This window comes from Zonotrichia albicollis, chromosome 14 (genome assembly GCF_047830755.1).
Source record: "Zonotrichia albicollis isolate bZonAlb1 chromosome 14, bZonAlb1.hap1, whole genome shotgun sequence".
In the NCBI taxonomy this organism is placed as follows: domain Eukaryota; kingdom Metazoa; phylum Chordata; class Aves; order Passeriformes; family Passerellidae; genus Zonotrichia; species Zonotrichia albicollis.
The window spans coordinates 1,653,625-1,680,838 of NC_133832.1; the positions used below are offsets into that span (position 1 = coordinate 1,653,625).

Below are 27,214 nucleotides of genomic sequence, written 5' to 3' on the forward strand. Positions count from 1 at the left end.
AACAATACCATTCTTTTATTGAATAATCAGACAGGAACATGAACCATTTTCACCTTTGTGAGTTGACTTCCCAGTGAAGCTCCCTCCCCAGCATCCAACACCTGGATGTTTGGACTGTTTGCTCAAGCAGGAGGTGCTGAATTTGCTCAGTCACACCTGGATATGGCAGGCACCAGCCTGGAGCTGGCTCAGGGATCCCAGGGCCATGGTGCAGACACATGGTAACAAGTAACAGCCAGATTGTCTTCTCAGAGCCACATAGATGTCACTTCTGGGCCAGCTGTCTGTACAAGTTCAGAGTCAGAAGCATAACTTCAGGATCTCCACTTTTCATGTCAAGAGCTTGCAGGAAGCAGTCCAAAGCCTCCTGAAGTTTTCCATCATTCTGAAGTTTCTTCCCACTGTGTACTAAAGTGTCATAATTGGCAGCAGGAGAGGAACTCTGCCCAATGTCCTTTTCAGAGCTGCTTTCTTGGGTAAAATACTCAATCTGCTCACCTGACTGGAGCTCATTGTCACCTGTGGATTCCTCCTGAGATGACTCCATCTCCTCTGCCTCGGACTGCTCAGATTCCACGCTGTCTGCGTGGGAGGGCTCTTCACCTGTATCAAGTGTTTCTCCACTAGGTTCTTCTTCAGGCTCAGCAGATTCCCCAGTGCACTCCTCAGCTTCGTCTTCCACAAGCCCATCTTGCTCCTCATCACCATCATCTTCATCTTCTTCATCAGTGGTTCCCATGATTTCCCCAATATCCTCCACCTCATCTACCAACCTGCTGATGAATGAGCGCCTGGAAGCATTAGACCTGTTCCCACTGTTATTTAGTTGGGGAGAAAAGATGGCTTTAGCTCTTTTTGTGTCGTATTTAGGGGTGGAAGCACTGATTCCTTCCAGTCCTTCCAGAAGTCCGTGCCGAGTGCTGTCCAAGGGAGAGGAGGGCACTTGTTCAGGCTGCTCTTCACTCTCACTATCTGAAGCAATTCTGTTTAAACGTTTCTTCCTACCAAAAGTAAAGAGACCACTGCTTTCCTCCCATGATTTACTCCCTTGCAGGGAGGCATTTGGCTCTTCCTCAGCTGTGGGACAGGGTTTGCCATGGCTACTGGTCTCACTTGGCCATGTTTTGTTTGGAGATTCTCTGTCTGGAGATTTACACAAGCTTTCTGCCTGGAGCTGTAAGCTGTCCTTCTCAGGAGATCCTTCCACTGATCCTCCTCTATCTGAGGCATCCTGCCATTCCTCTTCAGACTCTTCCAAAACCAGATTGAAGTCAACTTGATCCTGCAAGGAAGGAGCAGATGTACCCTCCAAGCTGTCTTCTAACACGTGAGACTTGTAGAGCTCAGCATTGATTTCTGGCATGGCATTTGATGAACTCAGGACTGCAGAAGCCGGCTCAGGAACATTGTTCTGCTCTGTCCCAAGGGCAGTGTGTGGGTCAAGTACCTGAACTGACAATTCTGCCTCACTTCTAGGATCGTCAGCCATGCCAGACTCAGAGGAATTGTGACAATGCCAAGACAGGTCATTCCTTGTCTTGGCCAAGCTGTCTGAATGTACCTGTGAATGCTGTTTCTCTTGAAGGCTCTGACTCTCTTTCTCAAGTGCAGGGGATGATGGTGTAATGCTGGAATCAGGATTTTGCTCAGATTCTTGTATGTCAGATTGTTCTGCTGTCTTGCTGGGATTGAGCACTTCCATCTCCATACTGGACACACCTTGTGCCAATTGCTCTTCATCCAAGTCACCAACAGTCAGAGTTGTCATTCTGGAGCTGACATCGAGCACCTGGGCCTCCTCATCCTCTGTAAGATCAACAACTTTGTCTTTTTCAAGTGCATCAGCTACTGGCGGTGAAACAAAGTGATTTTTGTCATTCAACCCCGGAGACGACTTCTTTGGCCTGGAAACTGTTCCCGATGGTCTTTGCCACTTCTCTTCACAAGCATTTCTGATCCCCTCCATCCTCTGATCACTGAGCTGGGACTCCAGCTGGACCAGCTCATGGGCTTTCTGCACCCTCCGCTGGATGTACTGATGGGCTTCCTCACTCTCCACCTGCTCCTCGTGAGCCATCTCCCTTGTGTACATCAGATCGTGGTCAGAAATGCCAAACATTGCCAGAGAATGCAGGTAAGCAAGGTGCTCATCCAGCTGCAGGTCAGACTTCCTTTGCATGGCGTGCAGGGACTGCAGCTGGATCTGAGTTGCAGACGTCTGAGTATCTTCCAACGTGAAGAGCTCCCTTAGCTCCTGTTTGGAGAAATAACGGAACGGGTTCTTTTTGTCACCGGTGGTCTGTCTGATTAACGAGTCCTTGAATACCTGCCGCCTGTATATCTTCTCTTCCACGGTGCCGCAGGTGATCAGTCTGTAAATCACTACATTCTCTTTTTGCCCAATTCTGTAAGCTCTGTCCACAGCCTGAGCATCAGTTGCTGGATTCCAGCTGGGATCAAAGATCACCACTCGGCTGGCTGCTGTCAAGGTTATGCCGACGCCCCCAACCTGCGTGGTGAGCAGGAAGACGGAGTAGTCAGTGCTGCTCTGGAAGGCGTTGATGCGCCTCTCCCGCTCCGTCAGGTGGGTCACCGTGCCGTCAATGCGCAGGATCTGGAATTGTCGGCGAGACAGGACGAGCTCTATGATATCCAGCATCTTCCTCGACTGTGAGAACACCAGGGTTCGGTGTCCCTCTTCTCTCAGCCGTTCCAGCAGTCCCACAAGGAACTGCATCTTCCCAGACTCCTGGATCACAGTCTCATCAGAGAGATGATCTATTTTGTTCATGCCTGAAAACACACCTGCTTCCATCATGTAATCCTGCTCGGAGCCCACCTGCTCATCCAAGCCCAGCTGGATACAGGCTCTCGCAGACAGAAGCCTGGGATGGTCACAGATTTTCTTCAGGACTGTCAGCTCAGCTAAAGGCGATCGGGTTGTCATCAGTACTTCCTTCACATGATCCAGGCAGAGAAAGTTCCTGTAGATTTCTTCCTGCACCGGTGCCAGGTACACCCACACAACAAAGTCATTTTTCCTAGTGAGAGATGGCATGACAGGAGCCTTGTTCTCACTTGGATCCTCAGGAAGATGAGCATCAGCTTTATCAGCATGATAGCTTTTGATGTCTTCCTTGGTCCTTCTGAGGAAATAGGGCTTTATAATTGCCATGAGATTCTCTGATATCTTTAGCCCCAGTGCTTTCTCACCTGGAGTTGCATCCTTCTCCCTTGCCCTGGTAATGGGATTCTCATATTCCATTTTAAAAGTTTTGGCAGTACCCAGGAGGGAGCCTTGACAGGCAAAGTCAAACAAGGACCACATTTCCCGCAGGTTGTTCTGCACAGGGGTGCCTGTAAGCAGGATGCGGTACTGGGCTGGGATTGCATAGACACACTTGGTTGTCTTGTTTGACTGGCACTTGATCTTATGTGCTTCGTCGAGAATGATGTAGTCCCAGACAAACTCCTGCTCATGGCGGCTGGCCAGCTGCTTCCAATTGTTAATGAGCATCTGGTAGCTCGTGATGATGATGCCATTCTTCCTCTGGACCCTCTCCAGGTTCCTGGTGCGCTCTGTCTTGCTGGTGCCATGGAATTCCTTGACGCGTAGGCCGGGGGTCCAGCGAGCGAACTCAGCCAGCCAGCTGCTGACAAGGGTGGTGGGCATGATGAGCAGAACGTGCTGGATGAGCTCAGCGTCGAACATACCCGAGAGGAAGGCGATCACCTGGATGGTCTTGCCTAGGCCCATGTCATCTGCCAGGATGCCACCAGGCTTGCCCTCCCGGTGCAGGCGGTACAGGAACGCAACACCTTCCCGCTGGTGCTGGAACAGCTTCCGGTGCATCTCCCCGTAGATCAGCAGGCCGCTGCCGCACACGTTCACGAAGCCCTCATCCTCCTCCTCCTGCTGCTGCTGCTCCTGCTCGGCCGCCGCCAGTGCCTCCTGCACCCGCTGCATGCGGCCCCGCAGCTTCTCGCTGGGGCGGATGGCGGCCGCCAGCCGGAACAACCGCAGCGCCTCTTCCAGGTCCCCATCGGCCGCCGCCGCCTTCGCGCTGGTCACGAGCCTGTGGGAGTCACCGTGAGCACCGAGTGGCCAGGCCCGGGCTACACCCTGGAGCACCAACCCACCACCGCCACCCCCGGCCCCGGCCCAGCCCGGCCGCAGCCCTCCCCAGCCTCCTCGGCCGCTCAGCCCCGTCCCCGCTCACCCCCGGTACCGCTCCTCTTCCGCGACCGCTGCCTCTCCCAGCACAGGAGCGGCCATACCGCCAGCGCTGCCGCCCTGCGCTTCAAACCCGGCCCTTCCCGGCCTGCACCGCGCCACATGTAAATCAGCAGCGCCTGCAGCCAATCAACGCCGGGGACGGGAGGAAATGGGCGGGGTCGAGCGCTGCTCCCGGTTTGGGGCAATACCGGGACGAGCACCGGTCCCGGCTGCTCCATTTCCCGCCGCGCGGTGGGAAGTGAGCTGCGGGACATCCAGGGGAACCCGGCAGATCCACAGGTCCCTCGCCCCCGGTGCGCTCCTGGTTCCTGCCGCGCAATCGGTGCACGTCACGGGCACGAGCGGTGGGGTCCTCCCGCCAGCAGGGGGCGCGGCGGCGGCGGCGGCGGGCGCTGCTTTGCTCCGCGCCCGTGCCCAGCGCGGAGTCGCCGGGAGACCGAGCGCCGCCATGGAGGCGCGCGCCGCGGGCTGCGGCCTGCTCGTATCCAGCGGGCGCGAGGGGCCGGGCGGGCGGGGGGCAGCGGTGGGGCGGGGCAGGCCGGTGGCCGGAGGTTTCCTTAACTGCGGCGCAGAGCGTTGCTGGCACGGAGGTGCGGGCCGGCCGGCGGGAGCCGTGCGTGCTCGGCCTGGAGCGGCGGGCCGGCCGCTACGGGTGAGTGCGAGCGTGGCGGGGCCCGGCTCGCCTCGGCCGGTGCCGCCGCGGCGGGGCCGGGGCGGGACGCGCCGTGCCCGTGCACGGCTCGGTTCTTCGCCGAGCGGCCGCAGCCGTCGTGACTCTCGGGATCCCTGCGTGCTCCCCCAGCGGGCTCCCCTCACCCTGCGGGCTCGGACCCCTGACACCGGCGCAGCGGAGGTGCCTTCCCGACTCCCCGGTGCTCCTCCGGCAGCCAGAGCCGCTGCCATCCCGGTGTTGGCCCTGCCCCGTGGCACGGAGAGTTCAGCAGCTCTTACTTCTTCCCCGGGGTATCCGCATCCTGCACGGTCTCACCTTCGTTGCCTTTTTCCTCCTCCTGCCCCAGAAGTTTAACGATAAAAATCAAACAGTGTCTCTGTACACACAGCTTCCGTTTGTGTGCGTCGCTGCCGGGTTTTTATAAGCCTTCCTTCTGTCTGCAGGGTCGTTATTCGCTCCCAGGAGAAAGAAAACTCTGATCCGGATTATATTCCCATCAATAGCCGTTTTAAATGTGTGCAAGGTATTGACTGCTGGGGGGAAGGTTGAGAATCCCCTGCTGTTCATCCTCAAACCTTAAATCTAATGGTGTTTCCTGAAATGCCTCCTGAGGCACAGCAGATTGAATTCTTTCCTTGTGAAACAGCAAGTCCCATTTTATGGCATCCCCTTGTTCCTCATCCAAGCAAGTTGTCATTCCATGTCAGCAAGCACTTGTGAGGAACTTGGCTGGCTCCAGTGCGTGTTGGGCTTGGCATCACACAGAGCCAACACATGCAGAACCTGGTTTCGGGGTCTGGAATTTGGTGTCTGTCTCTCAGAGTCTCTGCTATGCCAAGGGTTAGGAGCTGTTGCCTTTTCCTGCATGTTTACATCTAAACTTCCTAAGGTCTAGCAAGCTCTCAGCATCCCACCTGTTGGATGAGGAAGGGTTTTAGGCCTTGTCTTGGAAGAACTTAAATAGCAACAAGTGACCCTGGGGCGAATCCTTGTGAGGAGTAAAAGTCTTTTTTTCTGTATTTGCTCATTCCCTTGTGTGCAGCTCAGGGATGTTCTGTCCCTGGTCTTGCTCTGTAGAGAAGCTCTGAAGTTCCTTGTCAAGTTGGTCTTTCCCAAAGTAGCTGCACTGATAGGGAAAAACCATCCAGGTGTATGAGAACTGTGTGGTGGGAATCTCCCTGGGACACTTGTTGGGAGGTGACTGTCCAGGTTCTCTCTGCCAGAACCGTTAGGAATGTACAGATGTAAATGAGAGCTCTCTGTTCCCGTCAGGACTCTCTCATGGCTGGTAGTGTAATTAGATGAGTCCTCAATTACTGCAGCATCCAGCGTCAGCTCTACTGATCCTGCCTTTCTCTTTTCTAGAGGCAGAAGAGACTCTGCTGATTGATATAGCTACAAACAGTAAGTTTCATAAGGGCAGTGGTGTAGCTAAAGATCCTGTCAGGGAACAGTCACTGGTGCTTGTTTTGCCTTCCAGTCTTCCCCCCAGCTCTGTGTTTGTCCTCTGCTCAAACAGGATGGTTTTCCCTCTGATATTATCATCTGGCTGTGTCATGACATTCATGACACATGGGACAGGACATTGCCATGACAGACAAGGTTTGAAATGCAAATGGTCAAAATGTCTCAAATTTTTCTTCGTGCTTTTAGAGCTCTTTGCAAAATTGCAGTAGAGAGGATTCCTAAAGCCAGGAGAATGTGCTGGGGATACCCCAAGCAGGGTGGGGGGACCTCAGAAGCACAGCGAGGGTAACTTAGGTGCAGGTTTCCATCACAAGCAGCACCTGGAAGCTGGGTGGGAAGCCTGGGGGCTCTGAGGCAGCCTGGGCTGACTCAGTGAGTATGTTTGAAGCAGGCTGCAAGGTCAGGATCCAGGGTGAGGCGGCACCGGAGCGGCTCTTCGAGATCCCTGATGAGGAGCGCTGCTTGGGGTTCCTGTCAGAAGTGCAGAGCATACAGGAAGGTGAGCAGAGTTGCCCCTGTGCGTGTGAAATCCTCTGCCAGCAGTTTCTGACAGGGATGGGTTTTTTTCCAGCCCACCTGAAAGCATCTCTTCCTGAACCTAAGGACTCAGCCATTTGGCACCAGGTGGAGAAGAGCCTCACAGGTCTGTCTCCAGGTACAGTTGGCTTTGCTCCGGGGCCTGTGCAGTGCTGGGGTGCCCAGGGTAGGAGCTGGGTCTGGCCACGCTCCCTTGTCTGTTAATTCCTTCCTGAGTGCTATTTTCACCCTTGGTTTGTGCATGTTAAGCTCCTTCCTGCCTTGCCTTGTGGTTAGTGCCCCTTTCTCCCATTTCCAGTTGATGTATTCCTACTGCCATTTGGTTTTTTGCTTTCTGTGAAGTTACATTTTTTCCCTTCTTGATCTGAGCTCTTTCAGGTTGTTTCTCAGGGTGTTTTTCTTGGATTTTTCATTACAGGAGCACTGGGGTTTGAGGATGACTTCAACACGCTGAGCCTAGAAGAGAAAAGGAACATGCAGAACCACCAGACGGGATCTCGACGGGAACCCCCGCCTCCTCCTGTCCCTCACAATAAGCAGTAAGTAATGTAGGGGATCTGTTCCCTTTTTTACTTTTCTTCCTAGACAGCAGAACTAGTTATAGTGCTGCTCTTGCTTCCTTCCTAGATTTCACAGAGAGAGAGAAGGCGCATCCAGAGACCAGCCCAAGGTGACAAACACGATGCGCAAGATGTTTTTGCCCAGCACACAGTCGGGGCAGAGAGAGGGACTCATCAAACATGTGCTGGCCAAGAGGGAGAAGGCCTACATCAACCTGCACAACTTCAGGTGAGAGCTGGGAGGGAAGGACAGAGCTGTGGGATCTCTCCTTTGAGCCTGGATCTCACTCAGATTGGACCCTGGCAGCTGGTGATGGGTTGCAGCTCAGGTGGCCAGTGAGGATGGTACAACCAAAAGTCTTGTGTCCATGGAGCAGCTGCTGCTTTTGTTATCTCTGTGTATGTCAGATCTCCTGAGCCTTGGTAAGGCTGGAGCAGATGGGCAGAAAGAGTGAAGACAGATGTCCCACCATAGTGTCGTGGTGTTGCCCCTCGTGACGTGATGTTAAAAGAGCCAGATGTTTGCTGGTGGAATGCCCTACTCCACTCTGAGAGCAGTGTCACTGGGAGGGAGCCAAGCCTGGGAGAATCTTTGAGGAGCAGCTGAGGGAGCAGGGAAGCCTCAGCCTCGAGAAGAGGAGAATCAGGGCGACTTTTTGGCTCTCCCCAGCTCCCTGACAGGAGGGGGCAGCCAGGGGGGTCGGGCCCTGCTCCCAGGGAGCAAGGGAGAGTACAAGAGGAAATGGCCTCAGAGTGCACTAGGAAAGGTTCAGGTTGGACACCAGGAGGAATTTCTTCACGGGAAGGGTGGTCAGGCAGGTCTGGAGTCCCCATCTCTGGAGGTGTGCGAGGAATGCCTGGACATGGCACTCAGAGCTCTGGGCTGGGTGACAAGGTGGGGACTGGACACAGCTTGGACTCAATGATCCTGGAGGTCTTTTCCAACCTCCGTGATTCTGTGACTTTCAGTTCCCCCATGGCAGTCATTGCTCCATGCAGGGACAGCTCATGGTGCACGCTTCCAGCCAGAGCACTGCTGTGCTGCTGTGGTTTGCATTGTGTTTTTAACAGCTCGGCTGTGTTTGTGTTGTAGGTTCTTTGTGGGTACATGGAATGTGAATGGGCAGTCTCCTGACAGCTTCTTGAGCCCATGGCTGGTGTATGACATGGAGCCTCCAGACTTCTACTGCATTGGGTGAGCAGCTGGGGGATCCAGGAGGGCTGGCTTGGGTTTAGGTTCCTGTCATGCTCTCAGAGGCTGCACAGAGCTGAGCTGTGTCACACAGGGGCTGTCTGAGGGCAGAAAGCCATTGGATGAGGTAGAGGATCAGGCTGAACAAAGCTAGCATGGCAATAGATTTTCCTGGAGGTATCTGCAGAGCTCGCTCGTTGTCCTCTGAAACACCTAAAGCGGTGTTTCTGAGGGAAAGGGTTGCCGGGGGCTTGAGGTAGGATCTCAAAGGCACATGGGGAAATTCTACTGTGTTATTTAGCAGGTGGCCATAAAGAGCTGTTCCTCCAAGGGCTGTTGTTGGAGGTTTCACATTTCTGTAGGAAGAGGAGGATGTGCAGGAAGGCTGGAGGTGCTAAGCTCTTGGGTTTCCAGGTTCCAGGAGCTGGACCTCAGCACGGAGGCTTTTTTCTACCTTGATTCTACGAAGGAACAGGAGTGGCTGTCTGCTGTGGAGAGGTCCCTGCACCCTAAGGCCAAATACAAGAAAGTGAGTTGTGCTCAGTGGCATGGGGGCTTGTCATGGAGCTGGCATGATGGGAAGAAAGGAAAAAGGAAAAAGGAAAAGAGCTTCCCTTTTGCTCCCTGTCCAAGGAGCAAGGCTCGGAGAAACCAAGTGTGATACTGGGCATGCCTGGGCATCTGTCAGATGTGTCAAGTTAAATCTGGAGTCTGTTTCTGCACCACAGCTGTAGGAAATGTTGTCCTTTGAAGAAGAAATTTGTAAAGGTGGGGACCACAATACCTTTATCAAATAGGAGATAGGTGTAAGGGAAGCAGCAGGTTCAAATTCTCTACCTATATTACCTTCTCATCCTGTACTATAGAAGCCAGGTGTGTCCTGTGCTGGTAAATTAAATGAATATATTTTCTCTGAAGGAATGGGATGATTTATGAAGTGAAATCTTCTGGATGCTGCTGTCTTGAGTCAGAATTGCTTCAGCTGTGGCAGCAGGACTTTGTTCTGGCTGGTTTAGAGCAAGACACTGGTTTTATCTCTGCTATGACAAACCTTTCTGCTGCAGGGACCAGTCCTGAATACATGAATGGGTTTCTCTTTCTTCCTTAGCCTGTGTGTTTGCTGTCACACCCCATCCTGCTTGCTGTGAGCAGATGTTACAGGAAATGAAACAAGGAATAGAGTATCTTGCTGAACTGAGACCTATCAAGGGGAGCCAGGAGTCAGGGCCTGAACTGCAGAGGCTCCTGCTCCCTCTCCTCCCTTTGCTTCACTTTAGTTTTGGGTGAATTTCTCCCACTGTAGTGAAAGGGAGAGTGCAGGATAGGGCTGCAGGAGGGGGAAGTGGCTGAAGCTGTAGATAAGGCTTGTGGTCACCTGCAAATTCTGCTCCTGCAGGGCACGCTGGGTGCTGGGCCCTTGCAGCCAAATTCTCTGCTGTCAGCTTCTTTCCTCACTCCATAGACTTAATCCCAACACATGTGAATGTTTCTGTGCATAGAGGTGAGCATGCAGACTGTGCTCAAGCAGGTGAGGCCTTGTCATTGTTTCAGAGTGGTGATGCCACTGTTTCACAGGGATGGTACCACTGTTTTGGAGGTGCAGGAAGGTCACAGACTGGGCAGTGTTGGCTTAGCACATGTAAAAGATCAGCAGCAGACCTGAGATCCCCATTGGGACAGGGCACATGAGCCCAGTGTTAGCTCTGTGGGAGCAGATATCTGCTCAGATCCAGAGAGGCCCTTTGCTTTAGGGAACAAGTATTTCCTGAGAATGAGTCAGTCTATGCAGCTCAGAGATGCTTTTTGCTACCCCGTGCATCAGGCACGTCTGCCTCAGGGAAATAGGAACATCTCTGTCCATTCCCCTCTGCACTGGAGTCTGCAGTAAGCCAAGGTGGGCTCTGACTCCCACTGCAGCTGCAGCCTCAGGACAGCCCCAGCCCTGGGCCTGGCAAGGGCTGAGCCCCGAGTCACAAACTTGCTGGGCATTTATTCAGTTTCTCGTTGCCCACCCTGCTGTCGGGAGGGACCAGAGTAGGGAATGCAGTGGGCTCAGCCCCACTGGCAGCTCCTGGGCAGAAACAGATGGACCCCAAGAACCTTGCTGTTCAGTACAGGAGACCCTTTGGGTTCTGTTGTTGCAATTAGGGATTGAGTAGAGAACATGAGGAATGGGAAGAGCCAGAGCAGCAGAGCATCAGGCAGAGCAGATCAGAGCTGCATTCCCGCTGCCTCTCTGGGAATTCAGGATCCCGTTTGTTTTTGCAGGTGCAAATGGTCCGCCTGGTTGGGATGATGTTGCTCATATTTGCTAAGAAGGATCATCTGAGCAATATCAGAGAGATTGTGACAGAGTCTGTGGGCACAGGAGTCATGGGAAAGATGGTGAGTCACCAAGGCCAGCTTGTTGCTTCCCTGTGTCCGTGCAAGAAGTGGCACAGTCTGGTCTGGTTCACCTGTGCCATCCCAGTCCCCTCACCTGCCACCCACTCCCCATTGGTCCCTCCTGTCCCTAGGGCAACAAGGGTGGTGTGGCCATCAGGTTCATGTTCTACAACACCACGTTCTGTGTTGTCAACTCCCACCTGGCTGCCCACGTGGAGGACTTTGAGCGTCGCAACCAGGACTACAAGGACATCTGTGCCCGGATGAGCTTCCTGATCCCCGGCTCAGACTGCCTGTCTGAGCTCAACATCATGAAGCACGAGTGAGTTGTACCCTGTGGCAGTGGTGTTGAGTAACCCCAGTTAAGTCAGAACTGCAGCAGCAGGAGGTTTCATACAGATAAGTTTTCTGGCTTAATAAAATAATTTGAAATCCTAAGGGCTGTGGTGTACTGCAGTTCCTGCAGACAGACTGGTCACCTCCTTGTTGCAGTGCCTTATGCACCTGTGCCCAGTGTCCCTCTCCTTGTGTTTGTGTATAACTTCCTTTTCAGCAGGCCTAAGCAGAATACAAATGGTTGGTATTTCTGTAATTAATACTTAAACCATTTAAAAACCAAAAATGTAGAGTGGATTAGTACAGAAAAAAAACTTACAAGATTAGATTATCCTTGATAATCCACTAATGGAAATGTTGAGGTTTGACTATAAACAGGAAGAGCTGTTTATATAACCCCTACTAGCAAGGGGTTTAAATTTTAATCTTTAAAGGAAACCTTTATGGAGTGAAGAGTGCATCCCATGAGTCCTTCTGTAGCTGCTGATAGCAAGAAGGCTGTAGGCCTGTTTGGAAGCCTGGAGGAGCAGGGTGGGAGCAGGTGTTGGTGAGGTGTGGCTGATGGCAGGGATGGGAAACAATGTCCAGAAGGTTGTAACCTCCAGGACCCTGATTCTGCTCCTGCTAATTCTGTGTCAGGCAGTCTTGGCTCAGTAGGTGGTGCAGCAGTGGCCTGCTCTGGTTGAAGGAAAGGCAGTGAAAAACCAACAGGTAAAAGCAGGGTGTAATGAGGGATAACCCTGCAGATGCCTCACCTGTCCCGCTGGCTGACGGGCTGACTTTGCTTACTGAGCTCCACCATGGCTCTCTCCTTAACATGAGAAGAGCCTCAACACCAGCTGGATTTTGTGTGAACACTGGTCTTGCTTCATTAGAGTCAGTGCTGTTCTCTTGGAGCAACCTGGGAGGGTGGAAGGTGTCCCTGCCCAGCTGGTACAAGATGAGGTTTAATCTCATTTCCAAACCAGACCATTCCATGATTGTTTGTGTATCTTTGTTTGCAGTGTTGTTATCTGGCTGGGAGACCTGAACTACAGGCTGTGTCTGCTGGATGCCAGTGAAGTGAAGAATCTCATCAGCAAGAACGAACTTCAGAAACTGCTGACTTATGACCAGGTCGGTGAACTCGCTCACATTCACCCCGTCCCTGGGAGGTCATCTTGGTTTGGGAGGTGCCTCTGCTAGGGAGGAGCTGGCAGACATGGAGCTGGGGATGGGGTTGGAGCACAGATCTGATGAGGAGCAGCTGCAGGGGCTCAGCCTGGAGAAAAGAAGGCTCAGGGGGACCTTCGCACTCTCTACAGCTCCCTGAGAGGATGGTGCAGCCAGGTCAGGGTGGGTCTTTTCTCCCAGGTAACAACTGGGAGGACAAGAGGAAATGGCCTCAAGTTGTGCCAGGAGAGGTTCAGGTTGGATATTAGGAAAAATTTTTTAATGGAAAATGCTGTCCAGCCATGGTACAGACTGCCCAGGGCAGTGATGTCCCCATTCCTGGAGGGATTTAACAGACATGTAGAGGTGGCACATGGGGACATAGGTTAGGTGGGGCCTTGACAGTGCTGAAGGAACCATTTGATTCAGTGGTTTTGGAGGGCTTTTCCAACCTACATAATTCCATTGCACACTGCAATAAGGGTCTGGACACAGACATAGACACTGGACCCTGACAGAGCTCTGGGTGTGCTGGTTGCAACATCCCCCTAACAAAACCAAATTGTCCATACTGGGGTAACTGGGTAGCTCAGGCAGTCACTGTGTGAGTCTGTGTCTTAGTGCAGGAGTTCCCTCTACAAGCTGAACACAAGCATTTGTAACAGCAACAAAAGCTGCTGTGATCAGTGTTGTGAAAGAGGTATTGATTTGGAGCCCAAATCTGCTCAGCCAGTTTGACCTGAATTCTGTGCTGTCGCCTTCCCTGCTCTCGGCCCTTCCCTGCAGCACACGGAAGCTGGTGGCAGGGGAAGGGTTGCACCTGGGAACCATGAACAGCAGTGGTGCAGTGTCACCTCTGACACAGTTTAACAATAAATTTGGTTGGTTGTCCTCTGTAGCTCATTTTTGCTGTACTACAGAGCTTTGTTCAGGAAACAGCCGTAGCTTAGGTCTTACTGAGGAAGACATCCAGAAGAGGAAAGGAGCAAAGGAGGGTGGTGTCAGGTTGTCAGGCAAGTGCAATCCTGGAGGTTCTTGCTAAAATGATTGGTGGGGAGCAATTAATGATGGCAATCCTAAGCCTGAAAACTGATGAAAGCATTAGTAATTAATATTTCCCTTAACTCTTGCTTGGTGCTGCCTGCATGGTCTGGTGAGCAGTATGATGCCCATTTGTACTGGGTCTGTTTGGGAAACTTTCCACTTGTGTGTTAAAGGTGTGAGGTCTGAGAGGCAGTTTGGGGTTGTCTGCGAATCCCACAGAATGGCCACAGGCCACGGTTGCTCTGCCTGTAGATCTGCTCTCTAACACTGCTGTGGCAAGGGAGGGTTTCTTGGGTTTGGTTGGGTTTGTTTTTTTTTCTTTTTAAAGCTTTTTTTTTCTGCTTTAGCTGAATATTCAACGCACTCAGAAGAAAGCATTTGCAGATTTCATGGAGGGAGATATTAAATTCATCCCCACGTATAAATATGACTCTAAAACAGATCGCTGGGACTCCAGGTACATTGGCTGCAACTGGGTGTATTTACCTATGACATGAAACACATTTTCTCGCAAAATTTGATTTCCTGCTTCTTAGAACTGTGCATACCTGTCAGTGTTATGTTTGGCCTTCCTTTCTTTCCTGCTTTCTGCAATAAGCAGCCCCTGTGTACATTGAGCAGGCACATCCCTTAAACCTCTGTAGCTGCTGATCCCGCTGGATGAAGGCAGGTGAAGTGTGAGCTCAGGTGACCCTGCACTGCGGCCTTTTTCTATTACCAGGGACAGGCAAACAGTATAAAAAAGGAATTGAAGAGCTAAGGAAACAGGCTCTCTGAGTCACCCTGTCCCCTGACTTGCACACCCACAGGGTGGTGCACTGTGATAGCAGCTGTAGTTCCTGCTTGGTGCCTCCCACAAACACGGCTGCATCTGCTACACGGGCTGCTCCAAAGGGAGAAACTCCCAAGGAGGACTTTCAAACCATGTAGTGATTGAACTTGACTTGCCATGTTTATGAATCACCACAGTAATTAATCTGAAGAAGGATAACCCAGGATTCAGGCTTCACAACATAACAGTAGTCACTGAGTAGACTTTCTGGAGTGGAAACAATAAGTGATGGATTGGATTGTCAGCAGAAAGGTCTGGCAGCACAAGAACGTCATGCAGCTTGGGTCACAGCACACATGGGTTCAGGCTGTGGTGGGCTTGACTGAGGGTTATTTTGTTTCCTGGTGCTGGAAAGGATGGGAATTTTATCTGCTGTATTGGGAAAGGGGGGGAGAGCAGAAGAAGTAACAGAATTCAAGTTGGGGTAAGTGATAGGAGTTCATGCCATCACTGCTGTGATGATGTGGGTGGAGGGAACTGCCTTGTTGGGAAGAGGAACAGCTTGGATGGCTTGATAGGATTGTTGGATTGCCCTGGTAACCTGTTTCTCTTTGTAGTGGTAAGTGTCGTGTGCCAGCGTGGTGCGATCGGATCCTTTGGAGGGGAGGGGACGTCACTCAGCTCCGGTACTGCAGCCACATGGACCTCAAGACCAGCGACCACAAGCCTGTCAGCGCCCTGTTCCGCATCGGGGTGGGTTTGTGTGTCTGTTGGGCAGGATCTCAGCGCTGCCAGGCATTCCAGGCATTGCTGTGGGAGGCGGTGACAGAGTCAGGGCAGCTCTGCTAAGGCTGTTGCAAGAGGACACATGAGCCCAGCTGAGGTGTGCCTGCCGTGGGGGCAGCACGGGAATGCCTGAGTCCTGCTGTTCCCTCCTCCACATGGAGACACAGCCACAGCCTGGACCTGGCTGTACCTGCGTTGGATGTGTCATCTGGTTCACACCTGGATGGCTTCAGTGGAGGGTGACAGCAAATTCAGGTTTTTTGGTGCAGCAAATGAGGACACTCCATGTCCATTTTTGCTACCTCCTGCTCCCTGGGTGGCTCAGGTCACAGAATGGGTCAGGTTGGAAGCAACCACAGTGGGTTGTTGGGTCCCATCTCCCTGCTCCAGCAGGGCCATCCTAGAGCACATGGCACAGGATTGTGTCCAGGCAGTTCTGGACTCTCTCCACTGAGGGAGATTTCACAGCCTCTCTGGGAAATCCATTTCAGTGCTCTGTCACCCACACAGTGAAGTTGTTCTTCCTCGCATTCAGGTGAAACGTCTTGGGATCAGTTCCTGCCCATGCCTCTTGTGCCATTGCTGGGCCCCACAGAGCAGAGGCTGGGCCCTGCTCTGAGCCCTCCCTGCAGTCAGGAGCAGACAGAGCCCCTCTCAGCTGTGTCTCCTCTTTAGGGTGAACAGCCCCAGCTCCCTCAGCCTTTTCCTGTAAGGGAGATGCTCCAGGCACTTTAGCATCTCTGTAGTTTTTGCTGGCCCCACTCCAGGGGCTCCATGTCTCTCCCGTACTGGGGAACCCAGAACCAGACACAGCACTTCAGGTGTGCCTCACCTGCGCTGAGTAGAATAGGCTGAGTCTATTCAAAGAAAAGCTTTTCTCCTTTCCCTCTGGACAATCACGAGGAATGCTGCAGCATGCCATTGTTGTCTCACACAGGTTGCCTCCAGTGGTCTCTCAGTTGTGTGACCAGTGGGCAGACAGACCCTGGTAACACCTGCAGGGATGAAATCTGTGTAAAGTTTTAGATGCAGCTTGGGACTGCGCACATGTGTGTGAACTCTCTCAGCCTTGCAGCTACAGAAGCAAGTGCTTAGAGAAATAATTCACTTCTGCAGCTCACTGATGATCAGGAGAGTTCCTGTGAAGGCCAGTCAGAAGTTTGGTTGAGTGGTTTTTGTCTCCCACAGGTGAAGGTTGTCGATGAGCAGAAGTATCGGAAGCTGTTTGAAGACATCGTTCGTATAATGGACAGGATGGAGAATGACTTTCTTCCTTCACTAGAACTGAGCAGGAGAGAGGTGAGGATGAAACTGGGATCACTGTCTCTGCCCAAGCATAGCAACCTTCAAAGTGCCAGAACTTCTTTCACAGACCTTGTTTCAATTAACTGGATTATAGAAAATTGAGCTCTATCCTTTATCTTATGGTCAGGAATTGGGTTAGCGAGGACATGTTGTCTTGGCTCTTTGGCAGAACTTCTGTGAGGACTTCTGCATTAGGTGGGCTCATCTCAGCCTCAGGGGGCCAGTGCAGAGTCTGTGGAGGGCTGGCCATGGGCCATATCCTGGCCACTAATATCACTTGATTTCTTTTTGCTCTGCAGTTCGAGTTTGAGAATGTGAAGTTCCGTCAGCTGCAGAAACAGAAGTTCCAGATTACCAATAATGGGCAAGTCACCTGTCACTTCTCGTTCATCCCAAAGCTCAATGACACCCACTACTGCAAGCCATGGCTTCGGGCTGAGCCTTGTGAAGGTTACCTGGAGCCAGGTGAGTGTAGTGCTGTAGACCCCCCCATCCCATCTCCATTCAGTCCTTCCTGTCTTTCCTATGTCCCACCTTCCTTGCCATCAGTCTTGTCTGTCTGTTCTGTTGTGGCCTTTGTCCCTTCCACTGTATGTTTGTCCCCATCATCCCTTTTGGAGAGTGTCTGTGTGTTCTTGAGCACTGCAGTGTGTTGCAGATGAGAGCACAGAGATCTCCCTGGACGTGTACGTCAGCAAGGACTCAGTCACCCTGCTGAACTCTGGCGAGGATAAAATTGAGGATATTCTTGTCCTGCACCTGGACCGAGGGAAGGACTATTTCCTGACCATCAGTGGGACCTACCTGCCCAGCTGCTTTGGCACTTCACTCGAGGCCTTGTGCCGGATGAAGCGACCCATCCGAGAAGTTCCAGTCACCAAACTCATAGACCTGGTGAGTTCTGAAGCGGCTCTTCTAACCCAGAGAAGCCTCATTCCCTCCTGATTGCTCCCAAAAGCAGGAGCAGTACCTGCAGGTCGGGTTGTCTGTGCTCGCTCTGAGATGAGTGACTTCACAGAGCTTGAGGTGCTCTGTTATTCTCCCTGTCTACCACAGCCAGGGGTTTTGACAGCCTGTATTTTATTCCTTTTTTCTGGGTGGGCTCTGAATATTGTTTGATGGGATGAAAAAGTGATCCCAGCACCTCATGTTGGTGTTACTGGTGCTGGCAGGCTCAGCTGGGTGGCACTGCAGTGTCATAAGAGATGTGATTAGGGTCCTCTCATCCAAGGTATATGGGCTTCTTTTGGTTTGGTGAGTGCCTTGGAGGCCTTTTCGTTCTGGATATGTTCCCGCTGCTCAGGGGAAGGAGCAAGCAGAAGCAGAAGGACCAAAGTGTGGGGTGCTGAAGGACACAGCTCAGCAGATGAGCAATGTCACAGCCTCTCTGGCCATTTCCTCCCACACCAACCACAGTGAGAGATAATGCCTCGGGTGAGAGATAGCTCATCAGGGAGAGATCTCTCTGTGGTGCAGCAAACTGTTCCTCTTCCCAGCCTATGCCAGCCCCCAGCATCAATTTTCCTTCTCCCACAGCTCATTGTGTGCATGGAAGAGGGTGCAGTGGTGCCCTATTCACCTCTTGGTTTTTGGATACTCTCAGCTGTTTCTGGGGTTGTCCCATTTTGGGGATGTAATTCTGATTTCCAGGCTGGTTTCATTCATCTCTCCTTACTGCCTTACCTGGCCATGTTCCAGTGAGGTGCAGCAGCTCCTGAGTGCCAGTTCATGTCCCCATTCTTGTTCAGGCAGGAGAGTCCTTTCTTTCTCTCCACCTGAAAGCTCAGCCCCATTGTCTGAGGCTCTCTGCCATGTGATATCTTTCCTCTCCTCTCCTATCTCACAGTCTCACCCTTACATGAGGGTCTTTTTGTCCAGTAAGCTGCTGCTTTTCCACCTCTATAGATTTGCCAGCCTCCACTCCCATTGTTTCCACATTTTCTTATCCCTTCAGCAGTTGTCCAGTGCCTCTCCCTGCCTCTTCCAATTCCCATCTTTTATTGCAGGTATCTATTTTTCTCACAAGTCCAATATACAGAGGAGTCCATTTTATATGAGAATTTTGACTTTTTAACACACTAATCAGGCTAGGCAGGATGCAGATGGCAAGATACAGTGTTTGCCTCCTCAGGTCAAGCAACTGATCCAGGCTTCAGGCTCCTCAGATTTCTGAGGATTTGGTTATTGTCAGTCTTGTTCTAGAAGTGGGTCTGGAACATTTCACTGGCCTCGTTTGCTTTTCTACCTGCTTTTTCCAGCTCAGCACCAACTTCTTGCTTGATAGAGAGGAATTTGGGCCCAGGCTCTTGGCTCTGCCCTCACAGAACACACTGTTAGATTTGTACGAGTCCACTGAGGCTGCTTCTCCTTCCATCTATAGATTTCCTTCTCCTGCTACTCAGTGAAACATCTAGAAATAAAGCAGGCAAAACAGTCAGCAAGGAGCACCTGCTCCAGTGTCTGCAGCAGGGACACAGCTCTCCTTATGGGCATGGGGGCATATTTTAAGTTTTTTAGTTCTGATTTTACCTGTGAGCTGAGAAATCCTTGGAATCGGAGCAAACTGAGCACTTACTGCCTGGGCCAGTGGTGCTGGGGCTGCCTGCCCTGCAAACTGGAGCATTTGGGTGCAGTTCCCTGAGTTTTGGTGCTGCTCAGGCTGTGTGAGGCTGGCAGTGTGTGTGCATTGAGAACCTTCTGCACTTACATGGGCTCATCCTTCACTGGACCAAACATCTTCCTCAGCCTGGCTAGACTTTTTCTGTCTGTTTCAGTGGAGAGAGGTCTGGAGATCCAGTCTCTGAGGGGCTGAGGTAGGTGGGTGCAGGATAGCACCCTGCAGGTGGGAGTTTGTCTGGGAATGGCTTTCCTGGTTCTCCAAGGAGGGAGACGCTGACATGGCTGCTGTCACTTGAGCACCTCTCCTTTGGGATTTCAGTATTAGTGTCTCATCCTTGATCATTTCTTGGAATCCTATTTTGGGTTTTTAAAAGCCTCTTGAAGAACCCCTGTCAGGGGCAGGTGAGTCTTGTGGAGCAGATCGTGCCGAAGGCTCAACATTAGGGAGAAATTGTTCCCTGAAAGGGTGGGGAGGCCCTGGCACTGTTTGCCCAGAGCTGCCCAATTCCTGGAAGTGTCCAAGGCCAGGTTGGAAGGGGCCTGGAGCAACCTGGGATAGTGGAAGATGTCCCTCCCCATGACAGGAGAGTGGAATGAGATGAGCTTTAAGGTCCCTCCCAACCCAAACCACTCTGTGATTCTGTGGAGAGATGAGCAGCCAGGCTCAGGCTGGGGGGTGAGGTGGACATGACTCACCCGTTACAAAACATGCAGGTGGCTGTCTGCCCTCCCAAACCTGAGAGTGTGTCCCTCCCCCTGTGCCTCAGGAGAGAAACCTGTGCCAGCTCCTGTTGGAAGCAAGCTGTTCCCAGGAAGAGGACAGTCTGTTGTGGCTCTGTTAGAACTCAGGGAGGCTCCAGAGGAAGCAGGCACTGCAGAAGCCACAGGGGACCCTGAGATGCTCCTCCCTCCTGGTGTCCCTGTGCCCTGGGAGCTGCAGCTGCTCCCAGCTCAGCTGGGCAATGCGCTGGGGCTGTTCCCACCCCAAAAGGTCAATCTGCCAGGACTCAGCATGGACAGCCTGCTTCTGTTTCCTCCTGCAGACCTATGAGCAGTGTCCAGCCGGCCCTGGCTCTACAGGGATGGCTGTTTGGGGATGCTGAGGGCTTGGCTGTGCTGCGGGAGGGCTTGGCACACTCCTCTCTGTGCAATGCTAATGCTCTTAGGCTGCAGCAGCAGCAGCCGGGTTGGAGCACAAACCCTCATTTCCCTGACTGTACCGAAAGCTGCTTAGGGGCCCTGTGAGCTCCACAGTTGCCATACACTCAGAAACACAGATTTAGCCCAGGGAACGTTTTATCTCTGGCCTGGTCACAAGGAAAGATGGCTGAAATAATGTAGGGACAGTGATTGTGACTAGGGAACTTCTTCTTGGTGGACACATCTCACCTGCCCATGGCCCAGCCAGTGAAGAGTGCTGTCTAAGCCCCTTGGAGGGCTTTCCAGAAATCCTGATGAGGCTGTGCATCATATGAGCAGGATTGTTGTTAATTGGCAGGCAAATCTCTCACCACAGGTTTAACTTTGGCCGTGTCAGCAAAATGTGTGAAGGACCTGGTGTTCAGTGGGTTCTTGTAATGCAAATTAGGCTTCTGCTTAATCACAAGAGTTGATCCGAGAGTGCTTTCTCCCTCTTAACCACACTTTTTCCTCTCCTCTCTTTGCTGCTGCTCTCAGGAAGAAGACAGCTTCTTAGAAAAGGTAACACGAGCAATTGCTGCTTGGCAGTCCGCTTCTCAGTGGTGTGTTTGTAAGGAATGGGAGCTTTTCCCTTGTTTTCTGTGGCAGAGGGAAGGGGAGGGGAGCACAGAGGGGACACGGCTGCCAGCAAAGCTTCTTAGCACAGCTGTGGGCTGGATGAGGGCATGGAGAAGCATAGAGTGACCCCAGAGCCAAGCCCAACTGCAATGTTGAAGCTCATCAAATTTGCTTTGGGAGGAAAAAAATCCCTTTCTTGATCCTAACAGCAGTGCTGGATATTCCCAAAAAAGATTGGCAGCCTTTGACATACCTCTGACCACGAGGAGGGATTCACCACAGCATGCTCTGAGACCTGTGAGAAGAGGGCTGGAGGAGGAAACTCAGGTCTTTTGTTCCTTCCATCTGGTTGTGTCCCTGTGGAGGCGAGAGAGGGCCTTGTGCAGGAGGTGGATGTTTCTGTGCCTCCTCAAGCAGTGGAGCTGGGACTGCTGCTCTGATGGCCACAATGCCCGAGCGGGATCACTGCTTCCCTTGGCACCCATGCTTGGTGCTGGAGCCAAGCAAGGCAAACTTCCTTGGGAGAGCGAGTGGGAGATGCTGGGGATGGTCATTAACTCTCCCTGCGCTGGCTCTGACATTTGTAACTTGTTCGAGCTGGTTCTGCACCAGCTTCCCAGTCTGGGGAAGTTGTTCGTCTCTGGGCTGTCAGCACAGTGGCAGAGCACAACAGGAGAGGGAAGGAATGTTTCCTCTCCAAGAGGGGATCAAGCTCGGGTGTTTAACTTCATGGAGCTAACATACTCCCTCCTGGCAAAGGAGAAGGGAGGAGTTTTGATTTTTGGGAGCATCTTGCCGTGGGAAGGACGAGGCGTGCCTCCCTTCCTCACTCGCGGCAGGAGAGGGCGCTCGGGGCCCGGCCAAGGCGCGCCCGCCTCCTCCCCCTGCTCCTCCTTCTCTTCCTTCTCGTCTGCCCCGAGGCACCTGGAGCCTTCTCCTCTTCTCTGAGCACCTGGGGTCCCCTGTAGGGGGGTCTCCACAGCTCCCCCAGTCATGCAAAGGGCTGCTCCAGCGCTTGGCTCCAGTGATGCCCTGACACAGGAGTTCTGTAGAAGAGCCTCAGCCTAGGAAGAGTGTCAACAGACCTGGGAGAGGGTCTGCAGCTCTCCCCCTTTCCCTTTTAGAGGAATTCTGTAATGCTCTTGCCTGACATGCTGCTGCCCGACCATGCCAGTGCATGTGGCTGAGCGAGACAGCTGTGCAGCCGTGACTCCTCATCTGCTGGCAGGGTCAGAGCTGGTGCTGTGCAGGGCAGAGCTGTGCTGCGTGGCAGCTGGGGCTACTGCCCGTGCCACCTGGGCTTGTGTCAGCTTGGTGTGTCTCTGGGCATAGCAGGGAAGCCGCCCCTGGCTGCTGTCAGTGGCTGTGTGTGCTGCAGGGACAGCCATGGCAGTTTTGCCTCAGCTGGTGTGAGGTGCTTTCTGTGTGGCTTTTGGACTCCTCTGCTGGTGGCGGGGTTGTGTTCCTGCTTGTGCTGGTTCCTGGGTGCTTTGGGAGTGCTGGGCATGGCTTCCTCCTTGGAGGTCACAGGAATGTGAGCAATCGTGAAGTGAGAGTAAAATCAAGCCAAGGACGTGGATCCGGTTAAAGCTTGGTGTGATGGAGACATCTGAGCCATGGAGCACGTCAGCTGCTCCACAGGAGTAAGCAGGAACTGTGACAGTGGTGGCCTGCACTCAGTGAGAGCTCTCCTTGGGAAAATGGAGGAAGAAGCTTCAGGAGTCAGGACAGTTGCAGAGCGCTGGGAGCAGCCGTGGCTGGAGCACCCGGGGGCAGGGAAGGCGTGGGCTGGGTGGGGACAGGGCTGGGCTCCCCTCGTGGCAGCTCCCCCAGCACAGGGACTGGCTGGGTCCCAGCCTCTGCTGGCTGCAGGGTGGGAGCTGGGACGGGGCCGGGGCACCGTGGGCAGCCAGAGCCACCTGCTGGGGGTCTGAGGGGGCTGGGGCTGCTGGAGAGACCGGGCAGGTTGTTCCATGGGGCAGCAGAAGGGAGAGGAGCCAGGACCTGTGGGGCAGTGGCTGGTGCTGTGGAAGTGATTCAGGGCTGGAGCACCCCAGGGTCCTGCTGCTTCCCTGTCCCAGCTTTCCCTACCAGTGACTAAGGGAGTGAGGCAGAAGGGGCTGAGGTTTCCCTGAGCCCTTGTGTGCTTTCTCCCCAGGAGAAATCCATCCTGCAGATGGGCTCCCTGGACAGTGAGGAAGCAAGTGAGGTGCCGCTGCAGGTGCCAAAGGAGATCTGGCTTTTGGTGGACCACCTATTCAAGCATGCCCTCCACCAGGTGAGAGGGAGGGTGAGGGAGGGGGCCTCTGCCACACTGGAGCTCTCGTGATGGCCTGGTTCCTCACACACACCTGGTGATCAGCTCCAGTTTGGTGTTCAGGGCATGGCGTTTCCCTGTGCTCAAAGCACTGGCTGGGTGTCCCAGGGTTCACCATTCACTGGGAGTCACCATGTGCCTCAGCCTTTGTGGGGAAGGTGACTTACTCCATCCCTGTGCTGTTTTTGACAGGAGGACCTGTTCCAGACCCCAGGCATGCAGGAAGAGCTGGAGCAGATCATTGACTGCCTGGACACCAGCATTCCTGAGACAATCCGTATCCTTCCGTGATGGATCTCAGCTCTGCTGGGACAGTTCACTCTCGGGAGAGCTTGTCTGTCACCTTTACCTGGCAGGGGTGGGCTCCCCTTGGGCCCCCCACAACCTCTCTCAAAGTTGAATCTGTGCTGGCCAAAGCAGCCGGGAGCTCTGGAAGCTTCTGCAGGGCTGTGCCAAGTGTAGGAGCTGGGGTACTGAAGAGCATGGTCTGGAGAAGAAGCTAATGGAGCAGGGGGCTTCTGTGCAGCCAGAGGGTGGGAAATGCAGTGCGGGGTTTTTCATGGATGGGGGACAGTGGAGGAGGAGGAGGAGGAGGAGAGGTTAGACAGGCAGGGAACTTGTGTGACCTCCTGTGAGATGAGCATCTGGGGAGGGAGGGCATCTCTCTGCTCAGCATGACCCTTGATTCCCAGCCCTCCAGCGGGCAGTAATCACTCTGTGGCTGAAGCTCTCCTCATTTTCCTGGAGGCTCTGCCAGAGCCTGTGATCTGCTATGAGCTGTACCAGCGCTGCCTGGAGGGGTCCCACAGCAGCCGGCTGTGCCGACAGGTGCGTCTGCTGCCGGCTCAGGGCAGCTCCTGCTGCCATGTGCTGTGCCATGCCTCTGGGCCTGCCTGGGCCCTGCTCCCTGCCTGGGGGCCCACAGTGCCTCTGGGAGAGGGGGCAGCTCTTCCAGAGAGACCCCAGGTGAGCCCTGTCTTACCCTGAGCACATGGGGAATGGGGAGGGGCCAAGCCACCCCTGGTCCCAAGGGCTTGAGCACCTGCTCAGAGCTACAATTCCTGTCCTTCATGGAGGGCTGTGCATGGCTCTTAACAGCTGGTGGGGCAGCAGGCCAGGTCAAGCATGTCCCTGAGCAGAGGGGGAAGTTTTGGGGCAGTGAGAGCTGAGATCCAACTGGAAACAAGCAGGAAGCAGCCACAGGGCACTGGGGACTTTTTCCTGGTGACACGGCTTTCCTTGAAGCAGTGTCACCCGGAGCCACAGCCCACAAGTGCCATCAGTACTAGGCTGCAGCTGTGGGTAAGTTGCTGTGGAACCCGGAGTGCCACACATAGCCAGGCTGCAGCAGTGGGAGCTGGGAGAGCTTCCTGACACCATTTCCTTGCAGGTGATCCTTCAGCTGCCAAGCTGCCACCGCAACGTGTTTCGGTACCTGATGTCCTTCCTGCGGGAGCTGCTCAAGTACTCGGAGGACAACAATGTCAGTGCTACCATGATCGGTGAGTGTGGTTCCTCTGCGGCCCTCGCTCCATCCCAGCCTCTTCTGTGCCTCCCAAGGTCTTCGTTCCTTACCAGTGACTGATTTTACCTGCCTCCACAGCTGCCCTGTTCTCCAGCCTCCTCCTGCGCCCTCCGCCCAACCTGATGGCCAGGCAGAGCCAGCAGGACCGCCAGCGTGCCATCAACTTCCTCTACAGCTTCCTGCTCAGCGGGGACGAGGAGTGACTCGTGCCGTGTGCCAAAGGCGGGCCCGCGCTCCGGCCGGGCCTCTGACAGCTGCGAGGGGTAAAGGCTCGAAGCTCTCCAAGTGCCGTGTTTACAGTGGGAAGGGACAGTTCCCCCTCCTTGCCACGCCATGCCCCACGCTGCAGAGGACCTGCACGCTCATTGCACTGCCATCCACCTCTGGAGCCTCCGGCTTCCCCTGGGAGCCAGGTGGATCTGTCGATACCCGAGCACTGTGCCAGCGCCCATCGTCCCGTGGCAGTATCACCAATTCCCAGGTCACGCTTCTCTCTGTGTCACCTCCATCTCCCAAGAGCTGCTGTAGAGAGGAAGGTGGGGATGGCTGGTGCTCTTGGAGGCTGTGGCACTCTACGTCCCTCCAGTGCCAGGTATGTGTGCTGGTGTGTACATCACCCCAGACTGCTGTGGGACATGTGCCACCCTCTGCCACACAGCCGTGCCAGCCCCGATGCCATCACTGTGCTATGGACCGTGCTGACCCAGGAAGGTTGTTTGGACATATGGCCTCTCCCCTTCAGCATGGCCTTTCCCCTCTCCCCTCCCTCCCAGGGCACAGGGCCTCAGCACACAAGTCTGTCCCTGCACCCCCCACTCTGCCCTCACTTTCCTCTCCCTTCCCTGCCCCAGCTTCCCCCAAGGACACAGGATAGTGGGTGGCTCGCGGTGACCAGGGTCAGGTAGAGCCATGAGCTGCCCTCTGCTCCTCCTGGGCTGTCCTGTGCATTTGGAGCAGGATGGGACCCCTGTTCCTCTCGCCCAGCCCACAGTGTGGAGGTAGGACAGGCTGGGTCACCAGGTGCCTCTAGATGGAGTCCATTGTCTCCTTCCTGGGGTGCTAGCAGAGGGTGTTGGTTTTGGGGGATTGAAAGGAGCCACAAATGCTCCTCAGGTGCCAGAGAAGCAGCTGGGGGGGCTGTGCATGGGAGCTGCTGTGCAAGGGTCACAGCTGGCTGAGGGGACAGCCCTGGAGCTGGTGACTGAGGGTGCAAGAGTGGCCTGTCCCACTGAAACACTAAGGCCTGTGGGGCCATGTGGCCTCAGGTGAGGGAGGCCAAAGCCAAGGGGAGGAGGTTGTGGTCACAGAGCCCCTGCCGGTGCCTGGGCTCACCCTGTGGTCCCCATGCACTGGCCGAGCTGCTGCAGGCTCCCCTCCCTTTTGCCTTTTTCTTATCCTTAAAATTTTTAAATTACATAATTTATTGGGAAACTGTTCGTTCCAAATAAACCTTCATTGTGCAAGGCCTGGGGGCTGTGCAGGCACACCTGCCCTTCCTCATGCAGTTCTGCACTGTCATAGAGTCCTGTCTGGAGCTCCAGGCTCACTCTGGGGACAGCTGAGGGCTGGGCTCTCCCCCAGCCATTTCAGGAGTGTGCTGGGCACAGCTGGAGACAGTGGCACAAGGTCCCATGCCGCTGGTTCCTGCTGGTTGAGCTCCTGAGTGCACCCCTGATGTGCTGGCACTGCAGCCCAGTGCCCGTCCCACAGTGGATGGTGGCATGTGCCCCTCCAGGGAGGAGGTGGCGCTGGGTGCAGCAGGGTGCTGGTGCCCGTGTGTGGCACAGGGCTTTGGCAGCCCAGAGCAGCGATGCCTGTGTGCCCAAGGCCCTGCTGGGCCAGCGAGGGCAGCGTGCTGGAGAAACCCGCACGTCCTGCTGCAGGAAATGGTGGCCGGTGTCATCTCCATCTGCTTCCTGCCGGCTCCTTGGGAGCAGGGCTGTGCCTGGCAGCTGCTCCCGTGCTGTCACCGAGGTGACCAGCGCTAGGTGCCGGCATTGTTCCCGCGGCCACCGCATTCCTGCCACTGCCGGCGGAAATGCCGGAGCGAGAGGGAAGCTCTGATGCTCCCTGGGGATGGGACAGAGCCTGGGCCTGCCCGTCCTCCTCCTCAGGAGGATGCAGAGATCCTTGTAGGGGACCCTGGAGGATGTTGGGGTGCAGCTCCGGGGGTCTCACTCATGCATCAGCCCACCATGAACATGGGCACTGAGGGATGCTGGTGGTACCCAGGTAGTGGTGCTGGAGGAGCTGGTGCTGTCCCACAGCCACACTGAACATCCCTTGCCAGCCCTAGGTGGGCAGTGAGCTCTCCTGTCCCCCCTGGGGACATCGAGAGGTCCCCAAGGAGCGCAGGGCTCAGCGCTCTCCCTGTGCCCCTGGCATCCCTCTTTTCTCGCTCAGTGAGCTGCGACCTGGCAGAGCCCATCTTTGCCCTGCCAGGACAGACCCTGCTTGCACAGCAGGTGGGACAGGACTGCCCCGTGCCTCTGCCTGTGTCCCCAGCACTGCCCCTGTGCCCACTGCCCACTCTGCCCCACTCCCGTTGC

General features: G+C 54.2%; 2 protein-coding genes across 8 annotated transcripts; one reads left to right on the forward strand and one right to left on the reverse strand.

The window, feature by feature from the left end:
• Positions 1-5,359, reverse strand: ERCC6L (ERCC excision repair 6 like, spindle assembly checkpoint helicase). Of its 3 annotated transcripts, none has more exons than XM_074551457.1 (2): positions 5,226-5,359; positions 1-4,076 (listed from the first exon to the last, which is right to left on the reverse strand). In XM_074551457.1, exon 2 carries the CDS (start codon positions 3,965-3,967, stop codon positions 266-268), a length of 3,702 nt encoding a protein of 1,233 aa, XP_074407558.1. In that variant the 5' UTR covers positions 3,968-4,076; positions 5,226-5,359; the 3' UTR covers positions 1-265. The 3 variants fall into 3 exon arrangements, with proteins under 3 accessions (XP_074407558.1, XP_074407557.1, XP_074407556.1); XM_074551456.1 differs by having other exon boundaries at positions 5,189-5,359; XM_074551455.1 differs by lacking the exon at positions 5,226-5,359 and adding an exon at positions 4,221-4,432.
• On the forward strand, positions 4,525-26,096 carry OCRL (OCRL inositol polyphosphate-5-phosphatase). 5 transcript variants are annotated; one of them, XM_074551458.1, is made up of 24 exons: positions 4,525-4,718; positions 4,810-4,889; positions 5,354-5,433; positions 6,276-6,314; positions 6,766-6,876; positions 6,949-7,032; positions 7,333-7,453; positions 7,542-7,703; positions 8,568-8,669; positions 9,081-9,195; positions 10,935-11,051; positions 11,183-11,373; positions 12,392-12,503; positions 13,931-14,040; positions 14,973-15,108; positions 16,330-16,440; positions 16,746-16,911; positions 17,105-17,340; positions 20,743-20,766; positions 22,982-23,101; positions 23,333-23,417; positions 23,841-23,968; positions 24,531-24,642; positions 24,744-26,096. In XM_074551458.1, the coding sequence occupies exons 1-24, from the start codon at positions 4,686-4,688 to the stop codon at positions 24,866-24,868; spliced, it is 2,700 nt and encodes an 899-aa protein (XP_074407559.1). In that variant the 5' UTR covers positions 4,525-4,685; the 3' UTR covers positions 24,869-26,096. The 5 variants fall into 5 exon arrangements, with proteins under 5 accessions (XP_074407559.1, XP_074407560.1, XP_074407561.1 ...); XM_074551459.1 differs by having other exon boundaries at positions 6,769-6,876; XM_074551460.1 differs by lacking the exon at positions 20,743-20,766.
• Positions 26,097-27,214: the final 1,118 nt, after the last annotated feature.